At 47.6% G+C, this 24772-nt stretch overlaps 2 protein-coding genes across 5 annotated transcripts in view; both read left to right on the forward strand.

Annotated features, from left to right (window-relative positions):
• The window catches only part of LOC139532790 (acetylcholine receptor subunit alpha), a 10718-nt gene extending 8873 nt beyond the window's left edge, over nt 1-1845 (forward strand). For both annotated transcript variants that reach the window (XM_071330838.1, XM_071330841.1), the window contains exons 8-9: nt 82-321; nt 896-1845. In XM_071330838.1, coding sequence (XP_071186939.1) covers nt 82-321; nt 896-1027 — 372 coding nt within the window. In that variant the 3' untranslated portion in view covers nt 1028-1845. The remainder of the gene's footprint in view (nt 1-81; nt 322-895) is intronic.
• Nucleotides 1846-2126: 281 nt separating this feature from the next.
• The window catches only part of wipf1b (WAS/WASL interacting protein family, member 1b), a 32910-nt gene continuing 10264 nt past the window's right edge, over nt 2127-24772 (forward strand). Inside the window, exon 1 of one of the 3 annotated variants that reach the window (XM_071330835.1) lies at nt 2127-2405. The gene's annotated coding sequence lies outside the window, so the exon portion shown is untranslated. Of the gene's footprint in view, nt 2406-7568; nt 7705-7816; nt 8102-24772 lie in introns of those variants that run through there. The other 2 variants (XM_071330836.1, XM_071330837.1) reach the window with 2 other exon arrangements.

Raw genomic sequence — 24772 nt, forward strand, 5'->3', positions numbered from 1 at the left:
TCGTTACAATGTTTTTACAGTAATTGATTTACTTTACATGACTTCTTGTTACTCATTACAATGTATTTTCCTGTATTTCAGATTTTCATCGACACCATCCCCAATTTCATGTTCTTCTCGACTATGAACCGTCCTTCCAGGGACAGGCAGGAGAAGAGGATCCACCCGACTGACTTTGACATCTCCGACATCTCGGGCAAGCCTGCCCCTGCCTCTGTCACCTTCCAGTCCCCCATCACCAAGAACCCGGACGTCCGCAGCGCCATCGAGGGGGTCAAGTACATCGCAGAGACCATGAAGTCTGATGAAGAGTCCAACAATGTAAGAATAAGATCTCAGGAAGCATTTATGGAACTCATGTCTGAGTCTGTCTGTCTTTGAGTCTGTCTGTCTTTGTGGTGAGTCTGTCTGTCTTTGAGTCTGTCTGTCTTTGAGTCAGAGCCTGTCTGTCTTTGTATCTGAGCCTGTCTGTCTTTGTGTCTGAGTCTGTCTGTCTTTGAGTCTGTCTGTCTTTGTGGTGAGTCTGTCTGTCTGTCTTTGTATCTGAGTCTGTCTGTCTTTGAGTCTGTCTGTCTGTGGTGATTCTGTCTGTCTTTGTGTCTGAGTCTGTCTTTCTTTGTGTCTGAGTCTGTCTGTCTGAGTCCGTCTGTCTGTTTATTTTTCGAGCTTTCATGTTTTAATGTTGTGGAGCTAATACAAAAACGAATTGTCTTGAAAATGTTAATGACTCAGTTTTGACTCAACTCTCTCTCTACTCTCTCTCTTTCTCTTTCTCTTTCTCTCTCTCTCTCTCTCTCTCCTCACCCCTCTCTCTCTCATCTCTCCTCTCTCTCCCTCTTTCTCTCTCCTCACCTTTCACCTTTCACCCCCTCCTCTCTCTTCCCTCCTCTCTCAGGCTGCTGAGGAGTGGAAGTTTGTAGCCATGGTCCTGGATCACATCTTGCTGTGTGTGTTCATGGCTGTGTGTATCATCGGCACCATGGGAGTGTTTGCTGGACGTCTCATTGAGCTGAGCATGCAGGACTAAAGGAGAGACCTAGCTGGAGTCAACCTGGTCTGTCCACACTCTGGTTCTCCTGCTCGCTCTGACACCTGTCTGCTGTGCCTCTACCCCAAGTCATCCTGGTCTGGCCACACTCTGGTTCTCCTGCTCGCTCTGACACCTGTCTGCTGTGACTCTACCCCGAGTCATCCTGAGGGAGGTCACATTATGGTACTGTGGATGAGGGAGGTCACATTATGGTACTGTGGATGAGGGAGGTCACATTATGGCACTGTGGATGAGGGAGGTCACATTATGGCACTGTGGATGAGGGAGATCACATTATGGCACTGTGGATGAGGGAGGTCACATTATGGTACTGTGGATGAGGGAGATCACATTATGGTACTGTGGATGAGGGAGGTCACATTATGGTACTGTGGATGAGGGAGTTCACATTATGGTTCTGTGGATGAGGGAGATCACATTATGGCTCTGTGGATGAGGGAGATCACATTATGGTACTGTGGATGAGGGAGGTCACATTATGGTACTGTGGATGAGGGAGGCCACAAGCAGCTGGTAGTGCATCTTGTCCTTGTAGCATGATCTTTATTGACGATCAGAAGATCCGTTTGAATGAGTTTCTCAACATTGATTTAGAAGTGGTCCAGTCTTGTGGATGGGCTGTTGCTTATTCAATAAAGATGACAGTGCAGGGGCTGCTGAGAAACTACATGATGTTTTATCTTGTCCGATGTTAGGGATTTTTCTCCTCCTTCTGCCAAATGTCATCATGGTTGTATTTTTAGATTTGGTTAGATGTGGAAAGAATTGGGTGAATAAAAATAATATCTACTTCCGGATAAGCCTGTCTTTTTTTTTTTTTACATTGACAGGGACTGCATAAACTTTGCTTAGTAAAATAATTGTGCATGTCATTTTCTCCATTAAGAAGATAAACTGTGCGCTGGGTCCTCTTTCTGTTGAATAAATTATTAAATTACCTTATTTTACCTTATTATTTGAGATTTTCCAATAGTCAACACGACTCTGTTCTGGTCTCCTCTCATCAGTAAACGTCTTTATACACAGCACCAACTGTTCAAACTTGGACAAGTTGCACATCTGGAAATATTGCATCACCGCAAAGACCCCGGATTGGAGAGAGAGAAGCGTTAAATTCTCCCAGTCGGTTTTACGAAAACAGTCTTTCGAGCGACATGACAAATACAACGCTCGAAGATTTGGACAGAAACATAACTTATTGAAGGATGGCAGATTGATAAAACATCAAATTGCACTCTTGATTGTATGCATATTATTTAAAAGTTCCGGGTACAATGTGGAAATCCCGATGAAGCGGAAATCGTGAGCTAAAGTTGTGTTTACGGCGAAGGAGTGGCTCATACTGTCTCCAGAAGTAAGTCGATGTTTATGTCATGTTGAACTTGAGTACTAGATCGATTTTTCAAAGTTTTATCGGATTCTCAATTATAATTACGCAAATAACTGAATTTCAAAACATGTTTGCAATGGATGGGATGGCAGCAGCAACACCTTGAGTGGTCACATCTGTTGCGACACCCTTGCTTATAAAACATGTTTTGAGGACAAATGGAAACATGATAGCGTTATGTTATGATATCTGTTTTTATTTTTCTATTACATTTGTTTTGAGTTGTATCAGATGACATCATGCGTTATTCTCTGCTTGGTGGTTATGTAGTCTGCGTTGGCATGGATACTTGCATGATGAGTAAAAAAGCCTCATCTGAGTTTTAAAGTCATTGAGTTATTGCTATACAGTAACTTTCATTATGTAACCTGTGCTCGTGGATTTTATGCAGCTCACACAGTCAGTCAGTATAGCTCATGTATATACACACACTTACACACACACGCATACATATATACACACACACACTACCGTAGAGTGCAGTAAACCAATATCTGTTTATTCTGTACCAAACATACACTGCAGTGTTTGGCCCTGCATGGTTAGTGCTTTACGATTCACATCACAGACAGCTTTTTGACTTTTTATGGAGTCACTGTAGCCAAGGAATGTAGACTTTCCCAGAGCTCTGAAATGTCATCTGAGGCATTACCTCATTGACACGCAGACATACGTAGTACAAACAAACGGCCCAATATAAAATGGCCAATATATTCCCAATATAGTGCACAAACCTTTTTCTTTCTTTTTTTTCTCTCCAATATTTATTTTTTATAACATTTTTGAAATTTTACCCCTTTTTCTCCCCGATTTCGTTGTATTCAATTGGTAGTTACAGTCTTGTCTCATCGCTGCAACTCCCGTACAGACTCAGGAGAGGTGAAGGCCGAGAGTCCTCTGAAACACAACCCAGCCAAGCTGCACTGCCTCTTGACTGGCGACTGTGTCACCGTGCACTGCTCCCGGCCCGCCACAGGAGTTGCTAGTGCGCGATGGGACAAGGACATCCCTGCCGGCCAAACCCTCCCAGACGACGCTGGGCCAATTGTGCGCCGCCCCATGAGTCTCCCAGTCGCGGCCGACTGCGATAGAGCCTGGACTCGAACCCAGAATCTAGACCACTGCTCCACTAGGGAGGCCCATAGTGCACTACCTTTCACCAGGCCCATAGTGCACTACCTTTCACCAGGCCCATAGGGCACCACCTTTCACCAGGCCCATAGGGCACTACCTTTCACCAGGCCCATAGGGCACTACCTTTCACCAGGCCCATAGGGCACTACCTTTCACCAGGCCCATAGGGCACTACCTTTCACCAGGCCCATAGGGCACTACCTTTCACCAGGCCCATAGGGCACTACCTTTCACCAGGCCCATAGGGCACTACCTTTCACCAGGCCCATAGGGCACTACCTTTCACCAGGCCCATAGGGCACTACCTTTCACCAGGCCTATAGGGCACTACCTTTCACCAGGCCCATAGGGCACTACCTTTCACCAGGCCTATAGGGCTCTGATCAAAGGTAGTGCACTATGTAGTCGAAGTACTATAGTTCAACCTATGGGCCTTTGGCCAAAAGTAGTGCACTATGTAGGGAATAGGGTTCCATTTGGGACGCAGGCCCATACGGCTCGTTCTCCTGGCTACTGTAGTCATGGTGTTTAATGGAATGGAACTAGTAAAGGTGCTCCATTATCTGTCAATACACATGAACGTACAGTAAACTCACTCACTCACTCCAATTATTCAAACCTGGAAACCTAAACAAACTTTGTTGAACTGTGGTCTTAGTATTTACATTCCACAGTGGTAAACTGGAAAACATTGACCAGGCCTTGTGTTCTCTCGTTGCCTGAGGAACCTGCTTCAGAGTGATGTGTTCCCTAGAGGCTGTCCCCGGACTGTTACAGTACTGAACCTGCTTCAGAGTGATGTGTTCCCTAGAGGCTGTCCCTGGTCTGTTACAATACTGAACCTGCTTCAGAGTGATGTGTTCCCTAGAGGCTGTCCCTGGTCTGTTACAGTACTGAACCTGCTTCAGAGTGATGTGTTCCCTAGAGGCTGTCCCTGGTCTGTTACAGTACTGAACCTGCTTCAGAGTGATGTGTTCCCTAGAGGCTGTCCCTGGTCTGTTACAGTACTGAACCTGCTTCAGAGTGATGTGTTCCCTAGAGGCTGTCCCTGGTCTGTTACAGTACTGAACCTGGTTTAGAGTGATGTGTTCCCTAGAGGCTGTCCCTGGTCTGTTACAGTACTGAACCTGCTTCAGAGTGATGTGTTCCCTAGAGGCTGTCCCTGGTCTGTTACAGTACTGAACCTGCTTCAGAGTGATGTGTTCCCTAGAGGCTGTCCCTGGTCTGTTACAGTACTGAACCTGCTTCAGAGTGATGTGTTCCCTAGAGGCTGTCCCTGGTCTGTTACAGTACTGAACCTGGTTTAGAGTGATGTGTCCCCTAGAGGCTGTCCCTGGTCTGTTACTGTACTGAACCTGGTTTAGAGTTGAGTCTTCCCTGGTCTGTTACAGTACTGAACCTGGTTTAGAGTTGAGTCTTCCCTGGTCTGTTACAGTACTGAACCTGGTTTAGAGTTGAGTCTTCCCTGGTCTGTTACAGTACTGAACCTGGTTTAGAGTTGAGTCTTCCCTGGTCTGTTACAGTACTCCCATTCCTCAGACCAGGAGGTAAGCAGCCACACTGGTCTTATGGCTGGACAGCTGGAGGATAACTGCATGTTTCAGAGATCTCCTGTAAATGGCAAGATGTTTGCCTCCAGAGCTATAACACAGAGTTTTAAAATGTCTTCGTGTAATCTCTGGCTATGAGAGCGAGCCTCTCGTCCTGCAATAGACAGGTCTGCAGAGAAGAGAGGAAGCTTCCTTCACTTCCTGTGTAACCAACCCACGTGACCAACTCAGCTCAAGCACATGGCGGCGAGGGTGTTTGTGGGCGATATTCGTCTTTACTTCAGCTTCCTGATCATCTGAACAGGGAGGCAGTAACATTAATACTCACAAGGCATACTTGTACACTGAGCATACAAAACGTTAAGAACGTGACAGATTGACCAAGTGAATCCAAGCTATGATCCCTTATTGATCCCACTTGTTAAATCCACTTCAATCAGTGTAGATGAAGGGGAGGAGACGGGTTACTGAAGGAGTTTAAAGCCCTGAGACAGTTGAGACATGGGTAGTGTATGTGTGCCATTCAGAGGGTGAATGGGCAAGGCAAAAGATTAGTGTCTTTGAACAGGGTATGCTAGTAGGTGCCAAGCACACCGGTTTGGGTCAAGAACTGCAACGCTGCTGGGTTTTTCACACTCAACAGTTTCCCACGTGTATCAAGAATGGTCCACCACCCAAAGGACATTCAGCCAACTTGACACAACTGTGGGAAGCATTAGAGTCAACATGGGCCAGCATCTCTGTGGAACGCTTTCGACACCTTGTCAAGTCCATGCCCTGACGAATTGAGGCTGTTCTGAGGGCAAAAGTGGGGGGTGCAACTAAGTATTAGTAAGGTGTTCATAATGTTTGGTATAGTCAGTATTAGTAAGGTGTTCATAATGTTTGGTATAGTCAGTATTAGTAAGGTGTTCATAATGTTTGGTATAGTCAGTATTAGTAAGGTGTTCATAATGTTTGGTATAGTCAGTATTAGTAAGGTGTTCATAATGTTTGGTATAGTCAGTATTAGTAAGGTGTTCATAATGTTTGGTATAGTCAGTATTAGTAAGGTGTTCATAATGTTTGGTATACTCAGTATTAGTAAGGTCTTCATAATGTTTGGTATACTCAGTATTAGTAAGGTCTTCATAATGTTTGGTATACTCAGTATTAGTAAGGTCTTCATAATGTTTGGTATAGTCAGTATTAGTAAGGTGTTCATAATGTTTGGTATAGTCAGTATTAGTAAGGTGTTCATAATGTGTTCTATAGTCATTGCAGCATGCTTGTATAGTACAGACTTTTGCTCATTGTTGGATGGAGAAGTAGATGAAGAGAGTACAGTATCTGGATCTGAATAGAGTACAGTATCTGGAGCTGAAGAGAGTACCGTATCTGGAGATGAAGAGAGTACCGTATCTGGAGATGAAGAGAGTACCGTATCTGGAGATGGAGAGAGTACCGTATCTGGAGATGAAGAGAGTACAGTATCTGGAGATGAAGAGAGTACCGTATCTGGAGATGAAGAGAGTACCGTATCTGGAGATGAAGAGAGTACCGTATCTGGAGATGAAGAGAGTACCGTATCTGGAGATGAAGAGAGTACAGTATCTGGAGATGAAGAGAGCACCGTATCTGGAGATGGAGAGAGTACCGTATCTGGAGATGGAGAGAGCACCGTATCTGGAGATGAAGAGAGCACCGTATCTGGAGATGAAGAGAGTACCGTATCTGGAGATGAAGAGAGCACCGTATCTGGAGATGAAGAGAGCACCGTATCTGGAGATGAAGAGAGTACCGTATCTGGAGATGAAGAGAGTACCGTATCTGGAGATGAAGAGAGTACCGTATCTGGAGATGAAGAGAGCACCGTATCTGGAGATGAAGAGAGTACCGTATCTGGAGATGGAGAGAGTACCGTATCTGGAGATGAATAGAGTACCGTATCTGGAGATGAATAGAGTACCGTATCTGGAGATGAAGAGAGTACCGTATCTGGAGATGAAGAGAGTACCGTATCTGGAGATGGAGAGAGTACCGTATCTGGAGATGAAGAGAGTACAGTATCTGGAGCTGAAGAGAGTACCGTATCTGGAGATGAAGAGAGTACCGTATCTGGAGATGAAGAGAGCACCGTATCTGGAGATGAAGAGAGTACCGTATCTGGAGATGAATAGAGTACCGTATCTGGAGATGAAGAGAGTACCGTATCTGTGTGTATAGGAGTTGTTTGGACTGTGACTGTATCTGCAAACTGTATCAAATTGGCATCTGAGTCAAAGCATTAGCCTACACAATGCAAAGGGGGGGGGGTCACATGTGTGTGTGACAGAGCGAGTGTGAGCGTGTGTGTAAGGCTGCTGACTGAGTTGAAAGAGAGGAAGTATGACTGAAAGCTGAACACAGGAAGTGGCTCTGACTCTGAGTAAAGCTATTTTAGCAGGAGAGGAGAGCTCTCTCTCTCTCTCTCTTGACAGCAGCTCTCTGAGGAGAGGAGGGTGTTCAATCTGCATCAGAGGACAGACTTCAGTGGGAGAGAAGAAGAAGAAGCCCTGTGATGCTCACATGACAGTGTGACTGAGAGCCCTAGATGAGAGGTGAGGTTTTGACTTTCACAGTAGAGGACAAACTGAAGAGGGGGGGAGGAGAGCGAGAGAAACTGCTGCTCAGCTCAGACTGTGTGACTGTGAGAGAGAGCCTAGATGAGAGGTTCTGCAGCTTTCACACTGCTGTCCCCCTCTCTCTCTCTCCACACGGTCAGTTCATGACACAGCAAGTTGAGGAAGTGAAATGCAGTAACATGGGGTTGGACTAAATGTGGAACTGTGACTTCTCTAATGTGTAAAGAGTGCTAGGAAGGGAACCAAATTAAGGAAGCTACCACCTATCGCTGTAACTGTGTGTGTACCATTTCTTTGCCTGTTCTTTGGAAGAATGATTTCGAGAGCTACCTAAGAGAGTGAATTTGTTGTCACCTTTTTGGGCACAACTTCCGTGAGTAGATGTAATAATTGTTTAATATATTGTGGTAATCCATTTGATACATTCATACAATATATGATATGTTTCCATCGTCCTAGCTCCGCTCCTGTTCTTTCTCTTCTGACAGTTGAGATTTCTCCTCAGATTTCTCCTCAGATTTCTCCTTGGTGTTGGTGTTCTGTTTGACAGCTGTTTAATGGAGGAAAAGGGAACCATTGTAGTGTGAATTTGACTTGCGACTTTGTTTCCTGTCTTCCTGGGGAACATTAGTGGCTGCACTTTGCCAGAAATACTGTTGATGTTGGCAGAACTGTCTTTAAAGGGATAGTTTGGGGTTTTGGCAACGAGGTCCTTTATCTACTTCCCCAGAGTCAGTTAATGTATGTAGTTCTGTCCTTGAGCTGTTCTTGTCTAATGATGTTCTGTATTATGTCATTCTGTATTATGTTTCATGTTTTGTGTGGACCCCAGGAAGAGTAGCTGCTGCTTTTGCAACAGCTAACGGGGATCCTAATAAAATACCAAGATGAACTTGTGGAGACCATTTTTATGTCTCTGCGTTCATTTGGAAGGAAGCTGCTAACTTGCAATTGCTTCTGATTTTATCAGGATCCCCATTAGCCGACGCCAATGGTGACAGCTAGTCTTCCTGGGCTCTGACACATAAAGACATTACAGACAAAAATACTTTACAATTTAAAACATGAACATAGTTTTCTAAATGGAAGAATTCACTACGACTAAAGACAAATGTACACACACTTTTTAAAAACAATACAACTAAAGAATGTGTGTGTGTGTGTGTGTGTGTGTGTGTGTGTGTGTGTGTGTGCGCACATGCGCATTTGTAGATCTATCAGTTACACGTCAGTACATGCACACACATTTGGTCACATGGGGTAGAGGTGTTGCTTTATTAGTTTTGTGAAAGCAGGTTTGCTGTTAACTTGCTCTGTGAGATGGAAGGGGGTTCCATGCACTCATGTCTATGTATAATACTGTATGTTTTCTTGAATTTGTTCTGGACCTGGGAACTGAAGTGCGATGACTGGAAGTCAATGGTTACAGCTAACTACCTTTACTTCCTTCATACTCGATGTAGAAACTAGCTTTACTTCCTTCATACTCGATGCAGAAACTAGCTTTACTTCCTTCATACTCGATGCAGAAACTAGCTTTACTTCCTTCATACTCGATGTAGAAACTAGCTTTACTTCCTTCATACTCGATGTAGAAACTTGCTTTACTTCCTTCATACTCGATGTAGAAACTAGCTTTACTTCCTTCATACTCGATGTAGAAACTACCTTTACTTCCTTCATACTCGATGTAGAAACTACCTTTACTTCCTTCATACTCGATGTAGAAACTACCTTTACTTCCTTCGTACTCGATGTAGAAACTACCTTTACTTCCTTCGTACTCGATGTAGAAACTACCTTTACTTCCTTCGTACTCGATGTAGAAACTACCTTTACTTCCTTCGTACTCGATGTAGAAACTACCTTTACTTCCTTCATACTCGATGTAGAAACTACCTTTACTTCCTTCATACTCGATGTAGAAACTACCTTTACTTCCTTCATACTCGATGTAGAAACTAGCTTTACTTCCTTCATACTCGATGTAGAAACTAGCTTTACTTCCTTCATACTCGATGTAGAAACTACCTTTACTTCCTTCATACTCGACGTAGAAACTACCTTTACTTCCTTCATACTCGATGCAGAAACTACCTTTACTTCCTTCATACTCGACGCAGAAACATAAAAATGGTATCCACGAGTTCATCTGACTCTGGGGAAGAAATCCCAAACTATCCCTGTTTTCAATCGTTAGACCAGTGGTCACCAACCGGTCGATCGCGATCTCCAAGGCATTCCTAGTTGATCACCAAACATTTCTGTAAAAAAATCAACAATAAAGCCTTGCGTTCCTATTTTATTTGTTTTGCGCTGTTGTCGTCAGGTGCACTTGATTCATCAGCCCTAGCACCAGGATGATGAATCAAGTGCACCTTGATTGCCTCCCCATTTTGAACCATTTCATGTGTCTGAAGGTAGAACTCTGCCTACCCGGCAGGCCCAGAGAGCAAATCAAGTGAACCTATAGGCCTACCGCTGGCCAATCAGATAGCTCAGACCACCGTGTCTGTACAGTTTCCTCGAGCCATAGACTGTAAAAAGAAGCCTCGAATGCACAGCAAAGTTGATCATGTGAGATTTCAAAACTTAAAAAAAAAAACATAACTAGAGACTCAACGAATACAGCAAAGAGATGCAATTTTTATGAATAAATTAATGTTTAAGTTGTTATTCAGCACTGTCAACACTTTGTTCAACACTTTTATAAGCCATAAAATGTGTCTTCTCCCTACTTCCACTCAAGCTACAACCAGCACTGAAGCTGCAATGAATGAGTATAGCAAAGTGTTTCCATAAGCTTGTGTTATTATTAGTGGCTTGTCTATCTTTTCATATCGAGGGATATTTTACTTTCTCTGGTCGTTGGAGTAACAACAGGAACTGGTGCAGGAGGCAGAAATAATGAGACTCAGAGCTGCAATATGTCACTTTTTAAGTGACCTGACCAAATTCACATAGAATGTGTTTATATAGATCTGTCATTCTCATTGAAAGCAAGTCTAAGAAGCGGTAGATCTGTTCTATGTGCTCTATTTCTATGCTTCCCGTTCTTAAGTTTCGATATTGCGTCTTTTACTTTCGGTTTTGTACACCAGCATCAAACAGCTGAAAATACAATATTTTTGTTTATGGAAAATATATATCACAGCGGTTTAGACGAGACAATGATTCTCTACACTATACTTGCTTGTTTTGTCACAAACTGAAAGAACTATTAGAATTTTAACAACCAGGAAATGGCGGCGTGATTTCTGCATAGTGCATCTTTAAGTTTCGTCATCAGCAGGAAGACTGCCTTTTCTCAGAGGAGAGAGGGTGAGTCAGGTGAGAGGCAGCCTTACTGCATCTCCCTCAGACTGACCATCAGATGCAGCTCCCTCAGACTGACCATCAGATGCAGCTCCCTCAGACTGACCATCAGATGCAGCTCCCTCAGACTGACCATCAGATGCAGCTCCCTCAGACTGACCATCAGATGCAGCTCCCTCAGACTGACCATCAGATGCAGCCCATCAGATGCAGGCCATCAGTCCAGTACAAAAGAAAGGAAGTAAATGATTACGCTCACTCAGCTGTGCCTCACAAGTAATACAACCAATGATCTATTACCAGTGTGGTCATACACAGTACCTCAAATGTTGAAATAGAATTCCTAACTGGAAGAACAACATTGGTAGGGCAAATCAAGCATAGCTAATATGCAGTGATAATGTATTGGGCCTATAGCCTACTGAACAAACTTCATTGCTACAGAACTGTTTTTAACTGGTTCATGTTGCATAGGCTTACGTTTTTGAAGTTATGTTTAAGAAAAAATCAGAACGGTAGATCTCTGAGCGGTAGATCTCTGAGCGCTAGAGCTCTGAGCGGTAGATCTCTGAGCGGAAGATCTCTGAGCGGAAGATCTCTGAGCGGAAGATCTCTGAGCGGAAGATCTCTGAGCGGTAGATCTCTGAGCGGAAGATCTCTGAGCGGTAGATCTCTGAACGGTAGATCTCTGAGCGGAAGATCTCTGAGCGGTAGATCTCTGAGCGGAAGATCTCTGAACGGTAGATCTCTGAGCGGTAGATCTCTGAGCGGTAGATCTCTGAGCGGTAGATCTCTGAGCGGTAGATCTCTGAGCGGTAGATCTCTGAGCGGTAGATCTCTGAACGGTAGATCTCTGAGCGGTAGATCTCTGAGCGGTAGATCTCTGAGCGGTAGATCTCTGAGCGGTAGATCTCTGAGCGGTAGATCTCTGAGCGGTAGATCTCTGAGCGGTAGATCTCTGAACGGTAGATCTCTGAGCGGTAGATCTCTGAACGGTAGATCTCTGAGCGGTAGATCTCTGAGCGGTAGATCTCTGAGCGGTAGATCTCTGAGCGGTAGATCTCTGAGCGGTAGATCTCTGAACGGTAGGTCTCTGAGCGGTAGGTCTCTGAGCGGTAGATCTCTGAGTGGAGATGACCTCTAACCTTAGACTAATTACCTCAGTGTGGAAGTTGTGGTAGGTGGACTTCCTCTTCCCTTATTTTAGGAACGTCTGGTAATGTACTAGAGGGGTTTATTTAAAGTCTCCCCTGTGTGGGTCAGTATTGCCACATAACTACTCTAGCTAACGTCCCATACAGGATGTTAGCTTAGCTACTCAGCACGGTTTCTCTCTACACACACACACACACACACACACACACACACACACACACACACACACACACACACCAAATGCACACACGCATGCACAGACACACACACACACACTGCTGTATTATACTGTCCAGTTCTGTGAGGGAAGCCTCCAGCCTTCTACCTAATCCCACCCACATCCCTTTTAGGTACAACAGGCCCCGCGGGGAGGGGGGATGTTTTTGGCAATGCCACCGGATGTCCTCTACTCTGCACTGCCACTATGGTCTCTCTCTCTGCTATTGCTATTCCTTTATCAACTGTTGTCATAAAAGTTTTGAGAATACTTATGTTGTCTCCGGTCAGTTTATTCACCTCTATAACTGCTAGTGGTGGTGTTGTCTCCAGTTTATTCACCTCTATAACTGCTAGTGGTGGTGTTGTCTCCAGTTTATTCACCTCTATAACTGCTAGTGGTGGTGTTGTCTCCAGTTTATTCACCTCTATATCTGCTAGTGGTGGTGTTGTCTCCAGTTTATTCACCTCTATAACTGCTAGTGGTGGTGTTGTCTCCAGTCAGTTTATTCACCTCTATAACTGCTAGTGGTGGTGTTGTCTCCAGTCAGTTTATTCACCTCTATAACTGCTAGTGGTGATGTTGTCTCCAGTTTATTCACCTCTATAACTGCTAGTGGTGGTGTTGTCTCCAGTTTATTCACCTCTATAACTGCTAGTGGTGGTGTTGTCTCCAGTCAGTTTATTCACCTCTATAACTGCTAGTGGTGGTGTTGTCTCCAGTCAGTTTATTCACCTCTATAACTGCTAGTGGTGGTGTTGTCTCCAGTCAGTTTATTCACCTCTATAACTGCTAGTGGTGATGTTGTCTCCAGTCAGTTTATTCACCTCTATAACTGCTAGTGGTGGTGTTGTCTCCAGTCAGTTTATTCACCTCTATAACTGCTAGTGGTGGTGTTGTCTCCAGTCAGTTTATTCACCTCTATAACTGCTAGTGGTGGTGTTGTCTCCAGTTTATTCACCTCTATAACTGCTAGTGGTGGTGTTGTCTCCAGTCAGTTTATTCACCTCTATAACTGCTAGTGGTGGTGTTGTCTCCAGTCAGTTTATTCACCTCTATAACTGCTAGTGGTGGTGTTGTCTCCAGTTTATTCACCTCTATAACTGCTAGTGGTGGTGTTGTCTCCAGTTTATTCACCTCTATAACTGCTAGTGGTGGTGTTGTCTCCAGTTTATTCACCTCTATAACTGCTAGTGGTGGTGTTGTCTCCAGTTTATTCACCTCTATAACTGCTAGTGGTGGTGTTGTCTCCAGTCAGTTTATTCACCTCTATAACTGCTAGTGGTGATGTTGTCTCCAGTTTATTCACCTCTATAACTGCTAGTGGTGGTGTTGTCTCCAGTTTATTCACCTCTATAACTGCTAGCGGCGATGTTGTCTCCAGTCAGTTTATTCACCTCTATAACTGCTAGCGGCGATGTTGTCTCCAGTCAGGTTATTCCCCTCTATAACTGCTAGCGGTGGTGTGTGTGTTTTTACTAGGTGTCTCTGCTGCTAACCCTGATGAGGTACCTCGGCACGGGGGGCTGTCGGGAGGATCAAAGAGCAGCAGCCCTTTTAACAGCGTCTAAACTGAAGCATGTGTGTTTGTAAATGCGAGCCGCATGTGTGTCCTACTTGTGCTACTTCAAAGTGTCCACAGTCCCACAGGAGTCATGTGTCGCTAGCGGCAGCCCAACCCAACCCTGACCAGGCTCCAGTCTAACCCCAACCCTGACCAGGCTCCAGTCTAACCCCAACCCAACCCTGACCAGGCTCCAGTCTAACCCCAACCCTGACCAGGCTCCAGTCTAACCCCAACCCTGACCAGGCTCCAGTCCAACCCCAACCCTGACCAGGCTCCAGTCCAACCCCAACCCTGACCAGGCTCCAGTCTAACCCCAACCCAACCCTGACCAGGCTCCAGTCTAACCCCAACCCTGACCAGGCTCCAGTCTAACCCCAACCCTGACCAGGCTCCAGTCTAACCCCAACCCTGACCAGGCTCCAGTCCAACCCCAACCCTGACCAGGCTCCAGTCTAACCCCAACCCTGACCAGGCTCCAGTCCAACCCCAACCCTGACCAGGCTCCAGTCTAACCCCAACCCTGACCAGGCTCCAGTCTAACCCCAGCCCTGACCAGGCTCCAGTCTAACCCCAACCCTGACCAGGCTCCAGTCTAACCCCAACCCTGACCAGGCTCCAGTCTAACCCCAACCCTGACCAGGCTCCAGTCTAACCCCAACCCTGACCAGGCTCCAGTCTAACCCCAACCCTGACCAGGCTCCAGTCCAACCCCAACCCTGACCAGGCTCCAGTCTAACCCCAACCCTGACCAGGCTCCAGTCTAACCCCAACCCTGACCAGGCTCCAGTCTAACCCCAACCCTGACCAGGCTCCAGTCTAACCCCAACCCTGACCAGGCTCCAGTCCAACCCCAACCCTGACCAGGCTCCAGTCTAACCCCAACCCTGACCAGGCTCCAGTCTAACCCCAACCCTGACCAGGCTCCAGTCTAACCCCAACCCTGACCAGGCTCCAGTCTAACCCCAACCCTGACCAGGCTCCAGTCTAACCCCAACCCTGACCAGGCTCCAGTCTAACCCCAACCCAACCCTGACCAGGCTCCAGTCTAACCCCAACCCTGACCAGGCTCCAGTCTAACCCCAACCCTGACCAGGCTCCAGTCTAACCCCAACCCTGACCAGGCTCCAGTCTAACCCCAACCCTGACCAGGCTCCAGTCTAACCCCAACCCTGACCAGGCTCCAGTCTAACCCCAACCCTGACCAGGCTCCAGTCTAACCCCAACCCTGACCAGGCTCCAGTCTAACCCCAACCCTGACCAGGCTCCAGTCTAACCCCAACCCTGACCAGGCTCCAGTCCAACCCTGACCAGGCTCCAGTCCAACCCAACCCTGACCAGGCTCCAGTCCAACCCAACCCTGACCAGGCTCCAGTCTAACCCCAACACTGACCAGACTCCAGTCCAACAACACCAACCCTGACCAGGCTCCAGTCTAACAACACAAACCCTGACCAGGCTCCAGTCTAACCCCAACCCTGACCAGGCTCCAGTCTAACCCCAACACTGACCAGACTCCAGTCCAACAACACAAACCCTGACCAGGCTCCAGTCCAACAACACAAACCCTGATCAGGCTCCAGTCCAACCCCAACACTGACCAGGCTCCAGTCCAACAACACAAACCCTGACCAGGCTCCAGTCTAACAACACAAACCCTGACCAGGCTCCAGTCCAACCCCAACCCTGACCAGGCTCCAGTCTAACCCCAACCCTGACCAGGCTCCAGTCTAACCCCAACCCTGACCAGGCTCCAGTCTAACCCCAACCCTGACCAGGCTCCAGTCTAACCCCAACCCTGACCAGGCTCCAGTCCAACCCCAACCCTGACCAGGCTCCAGTCTAACCCCAACCCTGACCAGGCTCCAGTCTAACCCCAACCCTGACCAGGCTCCAGTCTAACCCCAACCCTGACCAGGCTCCAGTCTAACCCCAACCCTGACCAGGCTCCAGTCTAACCCCAACCCTGACCAGGCTCCAGTCTAACCCCAACCCAACCCTGACCAGGCTCCAGTCTAACCCCAACCCTGACCAGGCTCCAGTCTAACCCCAACCCTGACCAGGCTCCAGTCTAACCCCAACCCTGACCAGGCTCCAGTCTAACCCCAACCCTGACCAGGCTCCAGTCTAACCCCAACCCTGACCAGGCTCCAGTCTAACCCCAACCCTGACCAGGCTCCAGTCTAACCCCAACCCTGACCAGGCTCCAGTCCAACCCTGACCAGGCTCCAGTCCAACCCCAACCCTGACCAGGCTCCAGTCCAACCCAACCCTGACCAGGCTCCAGCCCAACCCCAACACTGACCAGACTCCAGTCCAACAACACCAACCCTGACCAGGCTCCAGTCTAACAACACAAACCCTGACCAGGCTCCAGTCTAACCCCAACCCTGACCAGGCTCCAGTCTAACCCCAACACTGACCAGACTCCAGTCCAACAACACAAACCCTGACCAGGCTCCAGTCCAACAACACAAACCCTGATCAGGCTCCAGTCCAACCCAACACTGACCAGACTCCAGTCCAACAACACCAACCCTGATCAGGCTCTGGCCCAACCTAAAAACCCTGGACGCAATGTTTACTCTCTAGACAGTGTATGTCTCTCTGGGTCAACCCCTTCAACAGGAGAAACCTTAGCCTGAAATCCCCTCTGAAGATGTCTCAGCAGGAGAAACCTTAGCCTGGAATCCCCTCTGATGATGTCTCAGCAGGAGAAACCTTAGCCTGGAATCCCCTCTGAAGATGTCTCAGCAGGAGAAACCTTAGCCTGGAATCCCCTCTGAAGATGTCTCAGCAGGAGAAACCATAGCCTGGAATCCCCTCTGAAGATGTCTCAGTAGGAGAAACCTGGAATATCATTCTGACTATAGTAGTTTCAAATCAAATCAACGTTTGTCACGTGTGCCGAATACAACAGGTGTAGGTAGACCTTACAGTGAAATGCTTACTTACAGGCTCTAACCAATAGTGCAAAAAGGTATTAGGTGAACAATAGGTAAGTAAAGAAATAAAACAACAGTAAAAAGACAGGCTATAAACAGTAGCGAGGCTATAAAAGTAGCGAGGCTACATACAGACCCCGGTTAGTCAGGCTGATTGAGGTAGTATGTACATGTAGATATGGTTAAAGTGACTATGCATATATGATGAACAGAGAGTAGCAGTAGCGTAAAGAGGGGGTGGCGGGACACAATGTAGATGGCCTGGTTTTCCAGGCTAGCAGAAAGCAGGGCTGCAGGGTAGAGGCCACCAGAATGAAAACAGAGCAGTCCAGTAGGTGTTCACACAACCCTGTTGTTGTTTACATAGTCATTCTAGTTCCAGAGAAACAACATGAAAACAAACATGGGGTTGTGACTGTGAGAAGGGCTGAGTAGCCAACAGGAGCCATGTGGTTCATGGGGTTGTGACTGTGAGAAGGGCTGAGTAGCCAACAGGAGCCATGTGGTTCATGGGGTTGTGACTGTGAGAAGGGCTGAGTAGCCAACAGGAGCCATGTGGTTCATGGGGTTGTGACTGTGAGAAGGGCTGAGTAGCCAACAGGAGCCATGTGGTTCATGGGGTTGTGACTGTGAGAAGGGCTGAGTAGCCAACAGGAGCCATGTGGTTCATGGGGTTGTGACTGTGAGAAGGGCTGAGTAGCCAACAGGAGCCATGTGGTTCATGGGGTTGTGACTGTGAAGGGCTGAGTAGCCAACAGGAGCCATGTGGTTCATGGGGTTGTGACTGTGAGAAGGGCTGAGTAGCCAACAGGAGCCATGTGGTTCATGGGGTTGTGACTGTGAGAAGGGCTGAGTAGCCAACAGGAGCCATGTGGTTCATGGGGTTGTGACTGTGAGAAGGGCTGAGTAGCCAACAGGAGCCATGTGGTTCTCTCTACAGCTGAATCATCTGCCTTTCCTTTTGCCTGGAGCAGATTGTCTGTCTGTCTGTCTGTCTGTCTGTCTGTCTGTCTGTCTCTGTCTGTCTCTGTCTGTCTCTGTCTGTCTCTGTCTGTCTGTCTGTCTGTCTGTCTGTCTCTGTCTGTCTGTGATCTCTACTTCATTCCTGTAAATGCCTGGAGATGCCCTTTTAAGAGCAGGCCAGGCCCACTAGGGATGACGTGGTGTGTCATCAGGCCACGTATCTTCTTCCAGTCTCATGGCTCTCTGCTTGTGGCACTGATATCAATGTCTCCATTGTGGGAAGCTATTTTTCTAATATTAGCCGGAGGGGTGCATGTCAGTGGTGCTCATCGCTACACAATGAGGAGTAGTGTAGACTCTGAGGCGTGGGGGGGGTTGCACATCTCTAAAGGTTATGTCATTTTAATATGCTTCCTTAATGCCTTTGCAGACTGTACTATTTTGCCCTCCTTGACAAAATGTGAACGTCGTAGGAAAACGATTAAACATAAACGATTGTCAGACGTCTTGGCTGGTTCAGTGTGACAGGGTCGAGGTCTGCTGGTTCAGTACCACTACGTCTTGGCTCGTTCAGTGTGACAGGGTCGAGGTCTGCTGGTTCAGTACCACTACGTCTTGGCTGGTTCAGTGTGACAGGGTCGAGGTCTGCTGGTTCAGTACCACTACGTCTTGGCTCGTTCAGTGTGACAGGGTTGAGGTCTGCTGATTCAGTACCACTACGTCTTGGCTCGTTCAGTGTGACAGGGTTGAGGTCTGCTGATTCAGTACCACTACGTCTTGGCTCGTTCAGTGTGACAGGGTTGAGGTCTGCTGATTCAGTACCACTACGTCTTGGCTGGTTCAGTGTGACAGGGTCGAGGTCTGCTGGTTCAGTACCACTACGTCTTGGCTCGTTCAGTGTGACAGGGTTGAGGTCTGCTGATTCAGTACCACTACGTCTTGGCTCGTTCAGTGTGACAGGGTTGAGGTCTGCTGATTCAGTACCACTACGTCTTGGCTCGTTCAGTGTGACAGGGTTGAGGTCTGCTGATTCAGTACCACTACGTCTTGGCTCGTTCAGTGTGACAGGGTTGAGGTCTGCTGGATCAGTGTGACAGGGTTGAGGTCTGCTGATTCAGTACCACTACGTCTTGGCTCGTTCAGTGTGACAGGGTTGAGGTCTGCTGGATCAGTGTGACAGGGTTGAGGTCTGCTGGATCAGTGTGACAGGGTTGAGGTCTGCTGGATCAGTGTGACAGGGTTGAGGTCTGCTGATTCAGTACCACTACGTCTTGGCTCGTTCAGTGTGACAGGGTCGAGGCCTGCTGGTTCAGTACCACTACGTCTTGGCTGGTTCAGTGTGACAGGGTCGAGGTCTGCTGGTTCAGTACCACTACGTCTTGGCTGGTTCAGTGTGACAGGGTCGAGGTCTGCTGGTTCAGTACCACTACGTCTTGGCTCGTTCAGTGTAACAGGGTTGAGGTCTGCTGATTCAGTACCACTACGTCTTGGCTCGTTCAGTGTGACAGGGTCGAGGTCTGCTGGTTCAGTACCACTACGTCTTGGCTGGTTCAGTGTGACAGGGTTGAGGTCTGCTGGTTCAATACCACTATGTGCATTTGAAAGCTCTGACAAAGTTCTGTCAATGTCAGATGTTTTGGGCCTTTGTCGTGTAGTGTGGCTTGTGTTACGAGACGGTCCCGGTGATTGATAAAGGTTAAATTAAATTAAATAAAAAAATATATAAATATAAGTTTGTGACCTATTTTAAGATGCATACTTTCAGTTTTTCCGAACTCACTTCATTCACTCATAAGCATAGAGCGAGGCTAGCCCTGCTGGTGCTGACACAGGTGCAGATGAAATACACCGCTGTGGTTAACGTAGCCTAGGTCTGCTGATGTCGCCTCTCAAGACAATCGCAGAATGTGACGACAGAAGCAAATCGTACAATCTGGCCAGGTTGACATTACGATTTTACTTCGGTAACATCGCACAGTGTGACGTGATAATTGTAAAAGACTGAATCCAACGTAAAGTCTGCAAAGGCCTTTAGATGTTGTTGAACACTTCTCCATATAGCCATGTTGTCAGTTTCAAAATCGTCATTGAAACTAATATGGGTAATTTTCAGTTCATGAAATACTTTTCAGACACCTCATATCCTTCCTTTATTGACTGAACATTGTGATAGATGGCATCTCCCCCCAACCCTGAAACAACCAATGTGAAACTGATCCAGTTGAGGGTCTCTGGGCAGGACAGTTTCAGCATCCTAACCATCACTGGAATGGAACACTGGAATGGAACACTGGAATGGAACACTGGAATGGAACACTGGAATGCAGTGGTTTAGAGGACAGGTGTTGGTATCATGTTGTCATCTCAAGGACAGGGTCAGCTGTTCTGGCTACTGCAGTGTCCTGCTGGCTTACAGAGAGCTGGAGAGGAGAGATGGGCCTCCACTACTGCACTCTGCTCCTATCAGAGAGTGTTGAAGTCATCAAGAGGTGGGCTGAGAGATTAGGGGGGGTCGTTCCCCCTCAAAAGCACGAGAGAGGATTTCAACCCCCATCATCTCAGATTGTTCTGAAATCTGTTAGAAACAGATAAGACTAGCATTCCAGCAACATTATATTATTGAAATATCATTTGATCTCTGAGAAATTAAGCTAATTGATTGCAATTGGCCATTTTTTAAAATGTAGTACCCAACATCCGATTTGGACCAAACCTTTTTTTTCTAACAATAAGTAAGACATGAGGAATCCAAAGAAATGGTTTCCTTACCCTGTAAGCAGACTATTGACAAGGTATGACAGCATTCTATGCTTTGGTTTTGTTGGCCGCTGTTTCAAATGCTAACTTTGGTCCAAATCCAATGCAAGTCATTGTTACCTATATTAGCATGTTCATGTCATACCATGTACATATAGACCGCTTACAAGGAAACTGTCATATTGTAATTTGGGCAAACTATCCTACTCTCTCTCTCTGCCACTCTCTCTCTCTAGTTAATTGTTCAAAGTACTCCTTCGAAATCAATGTTAAAGTCAAAGCTAATTCTGTTATCGTGGAATTGCTCTGCTGCCATAGAAAGAGAGCAAGGTGCTGCCTTAGAGAGAGCGATAGCGAGGTGCTGCCTTAGAGAGAGCGATAGCGAGGTGCTGCCTTAGGGAGAGAGAGCGATAGCGAGGTGCTGCCTTAGGGAGAGAGAGCGATAGCGAGGTGCTGCCTTAGGGAGAGATAGCGAGGGGCTGCCTCAGAGAGAGAGATAGCGAGGTGCTGCCTTAGAGAGAGAGATAGCGAGGTGCTGCCTTAGAGAGAGAGATAGCGAGGTGCTGCCTTAGAGAGAGAGAGATAGCGAGGGGCTGCCGTAGAAAGAGCGAGAGATAGCGAGGTGCTGCCTTAGAGAGAGATTAGCGAGGTGCTGCCTTAGAGAGAGAGATAGCGAGGTGCTGCCTTAGAGAGAGAGAGCGAGGTGCTGCCTTAGAGAGAGAGAGCGATAGCGAGGTGCTGCCTTAGGGAGAGAGAGATAGCGATAGCGAGGTGCTGCCTTAGAGAGAGAGATAGCGAGGTGCTGCCTTAGGGAGAGAGAGCGATAGCGAGGTGCTGCCTTAGGGAGAGAGAGCGATAGCGAGGTGCTGCCTTAGGGAGAGAGATAGTGAGGTGCTGCCTTAGAGAGAGAGATAGCGAGGTGCTGCCTTAGAGAGAGAGATAGCGAGGTGCTGCCTTAGAGAGAGAGATAGCGAGGTGCTGCCTTAGAAAGAGAGATAGCGAGGTGCTGCCTTAGAGAGAGATAGCGATAGCGAGGTGCTGCCTTAGAGAGAGAGATAGCGAGGTGCTGCCTTAGAGAAAGCGATAGCGAGGTGCTGCCATAGAAAGAGAGATAGCGAGGTGCTGCCATAGAGAGAGAGATAGCGAGGTGCTGCCTTAGAGAGAGCGATAGCGAGGGGCTGCCTTAGAAAGAGAGATAGCGAGGTCCTGCCTTAGAGAGAGATAGCAATAGCGAGGTGCTGCCTTAGAGAGAGAGATAGCGAGGTGCTGCCTTAGAGAGAGATAGCGATAGCGAGGTGCTGCCGTAGAAAGAGAGATAGCGAGGTGCTGCCTTAGAGAGAGATAGCGATAGCGAGGTGCTGCCTTAGAAAGAGAGATAGCGAGGTGCTGCCTTAGAGAGAGATAGCGATAGCGAGGTGCTGCCTTAGAGAGAGAGATAGCGAGGTGCTGCCTTAGAGAGAGAGATAGCGAGATGCTGCCTTAGGGAGAGAGAGCTATAGCGAGGTGCTGCCTTAGGGAGAGAGATAGCGAGGTGCTGCCTTAGGGAGAGAGATAGCGAGGTGCTGCCTTAGGGAGAGAGATAGCGAGGTGCTGCCTTAGGGAGAGAGATAGCGAGGTGCTGCCTTAGGGAGAGAGATAGCGAGGTGCTGCCTTAGGGAGAGAGATAGCGAGGTGCTGCCTTAGAGAGAGAGATAGCGAGGTGCTGCCTTAGAGAGAGAGATAGCGAGGTGCTGCCTTAGGGAGAGAGAGCGATAGCGAGGTGCTGCCTTAGGGAGAGAGAGCGATAGCGAGGTGCTGCCTTAGGGAGAGAGATAGCGAGGTGCTGCCTTAGAGAGAGCGATAGCGAGGTGCTGCCATAGAAAGAGATAGCGAGGTGCTGCCATAGAGAGAGAGATAGCGAGGTGCTGCCTTAGAGAGAGCGATAGCGAGGGGCTGCCTTAGAAAGAGAGATAGCGAGGTGCTGCCTTAGAGAGAGATAGCGATAGCGAGGGGCTGCCGTAGAAAGAGAGATAGCGAGGTGCTGCCTTAGAGAGAGATAGCGATAGCGAGGTGCTGCCTTAGAAAGAGAGATAGCGAGGTGCTGCCTTAGAAAGAGAGATAGCGATAGCGAGGTGCTGCCTTAGAGAGAGAGATAGCGAGGTGCTGCCTTAGAGAGAGAGATAGCGAGGTGCTGCCTTAGGGAGAGAGAGCTATAGCGAGGTGCTGCCTTAGGGAGAGAGATAGCGAGGTGCTGCCTTAGGGAGAGAGATAGCGAGGTGCTGCCTTAGAGAGAGAGATAGCGAGGTGCTGCCTTAGAGAGAGAGATAGCGAGGTGCTGCCTTAGAGAGAGATAGCGATAGCGAGGTGCTGCCTTAGGGAGAGAGAGCGATAGCGAGGTGCTGCCTTAGGGAGAGAGAGAGATAGCGAGGTGCTGCCTTAGGGAGAGAGAGAGATAGCGAGGTGCTGCCTTAGAGAGAGATAGCGATAGCGAGGTGCTGCCTTAGAGAGAGAGATAGCGAGGTGCTGCCTTAGAGAGAGCGATAGCGAGGTGCTGCCTTAGAGAGAGCGATAGCGATAGCGAGGTGCTGCCTTAGAGAGAGCGATAGCGATAGCGAGGTGCTGCCTTAGGGAGAGAGAGCGATAGCGAGGTGCTGCCTTAGGGAGAGAGAGCGATAGCGAGGTGCTGCCTTAGGGAGAGAGATAGCGAGGTGCTGCCTTAGAGAGAGCGATAGCGAGGTGCTGCCTTAGAGAGAGAGAGCGATAGCGAGGTGCTGCCTTAGAGAGAGAGAGCGAGAGCGAGGTGCTGCCTTAGGGAGAGAGAGCGAGAGCGAGGTGCTGCCTTAGGGAGAGAGAGCGAGAGCGAGGTGCTGCCTTAGGGAGAGAGAGCGAGAGGGAGGTGCTGCCTTAGGGAGAGAGAGCGAGAGCGAGGTGCTGCCTTAGGGAGAGAGAGCGAGGTGCTGCCTTAGGGAGAGAGAGCGAGGTGCTGCCTTAGAGAGAGAGCGATAGCGAGGTGCTGCCTTAGAGAGAGAGCGATAGCGAGGTGCTGCCTTAGAGAGATAGCAATGTACTTTAGTAGAGAGAGGGGGATGTAGAGAGAGATTTTGTGAGATAGAAGGGTGCTACTTTAGAGAGATGGAGAGAGAGGGGATGTAGAGACAGGATGGCTGTGGGTTGGGTCTCTTTCGTGTCAGGTCTTCCTGTTGACCACATTGACAGGAAGATAGAGGCCTCTGCAGCTGAAACTGTCACCTCTCTCTCTCTCTCGTTGACTGGTAACTAATGCAAATCACATGTATATGGACTGGGCTAGTCTAACACTAATGTAAATCACATGCATACTGGGCTAGTCTAACACTAATGTAAATCACATATGGACTGGGCTAATCTATAACAGGGATGGGGAACTGGCGGGGTCCCCTTTTGAAGTCCCTCGGACACAGTCAATTGAAGTTAATTCATTAGGCCCTCATCTATGGATTTCACATGACTGGACAGGGGTGCAGCCATGGGTGGGCCTTGGAGGGCATAGGCCCCTCCACTGGGGAGCCAGGCCCAGCCAATCAGAATGAGTTTTCTCCAAAAATGTAGCTTTATTACAGACAGAAATATTCCTCAGACCTGAAAACTGCACCATTTAAAATGGCCTTTTATTGTCCCCAGCACAAGGTGCACCTGTGTAATGACCATACTGTTTAATCAGCTTCTTGATATGCCACACCTTTCAGGTGGATGGATTATCTTCGTAAAGGATAAATGCTCACTAACAGGGATGTAAACAAATTTGCACACAAAAATTTGAGAGAAATTAGCTTTTTGTGCATATAGAACATTTCTGGGATTTTTTTATTTCACCTCATGAAACATGGGACCAACACTTTACATGTTGCGTTTATATTTTAGTTCAGTGTGTGTATATATATATATATATATATTTTATAGCAACACAAGACACCTGTCTGATTTACGCCTGTCTGAGTGGACGAGTCCATTGCCTGTCTGAGTGGACGAGTCCATTGCAGAGGGGATGGCACACCACTATCACCAGTAGTACATTTAGCCTACCGTTAATTCCCATCATTTCTAATCTACAATGTTTGTTTGGTTACGGTAATGCATTCAATATATTATTATTACAGTCTTACCATTGTC

The sequence above is a fragment of the Salvelinus alpinus genome, chromosome 10 (genome assembly GCF_045679555.1).
Source record: "Salvelinus alpinus chromosome 10, SLU_Salpinus.1, whole genome shotgun sequence".
Taxonomy (NCBI): Eukaryota; Metazoa; Chordata; class Actinopteri; order Salmoniformes; family Salmonidae; genus Salvelinus; species Salvelinus alpinus.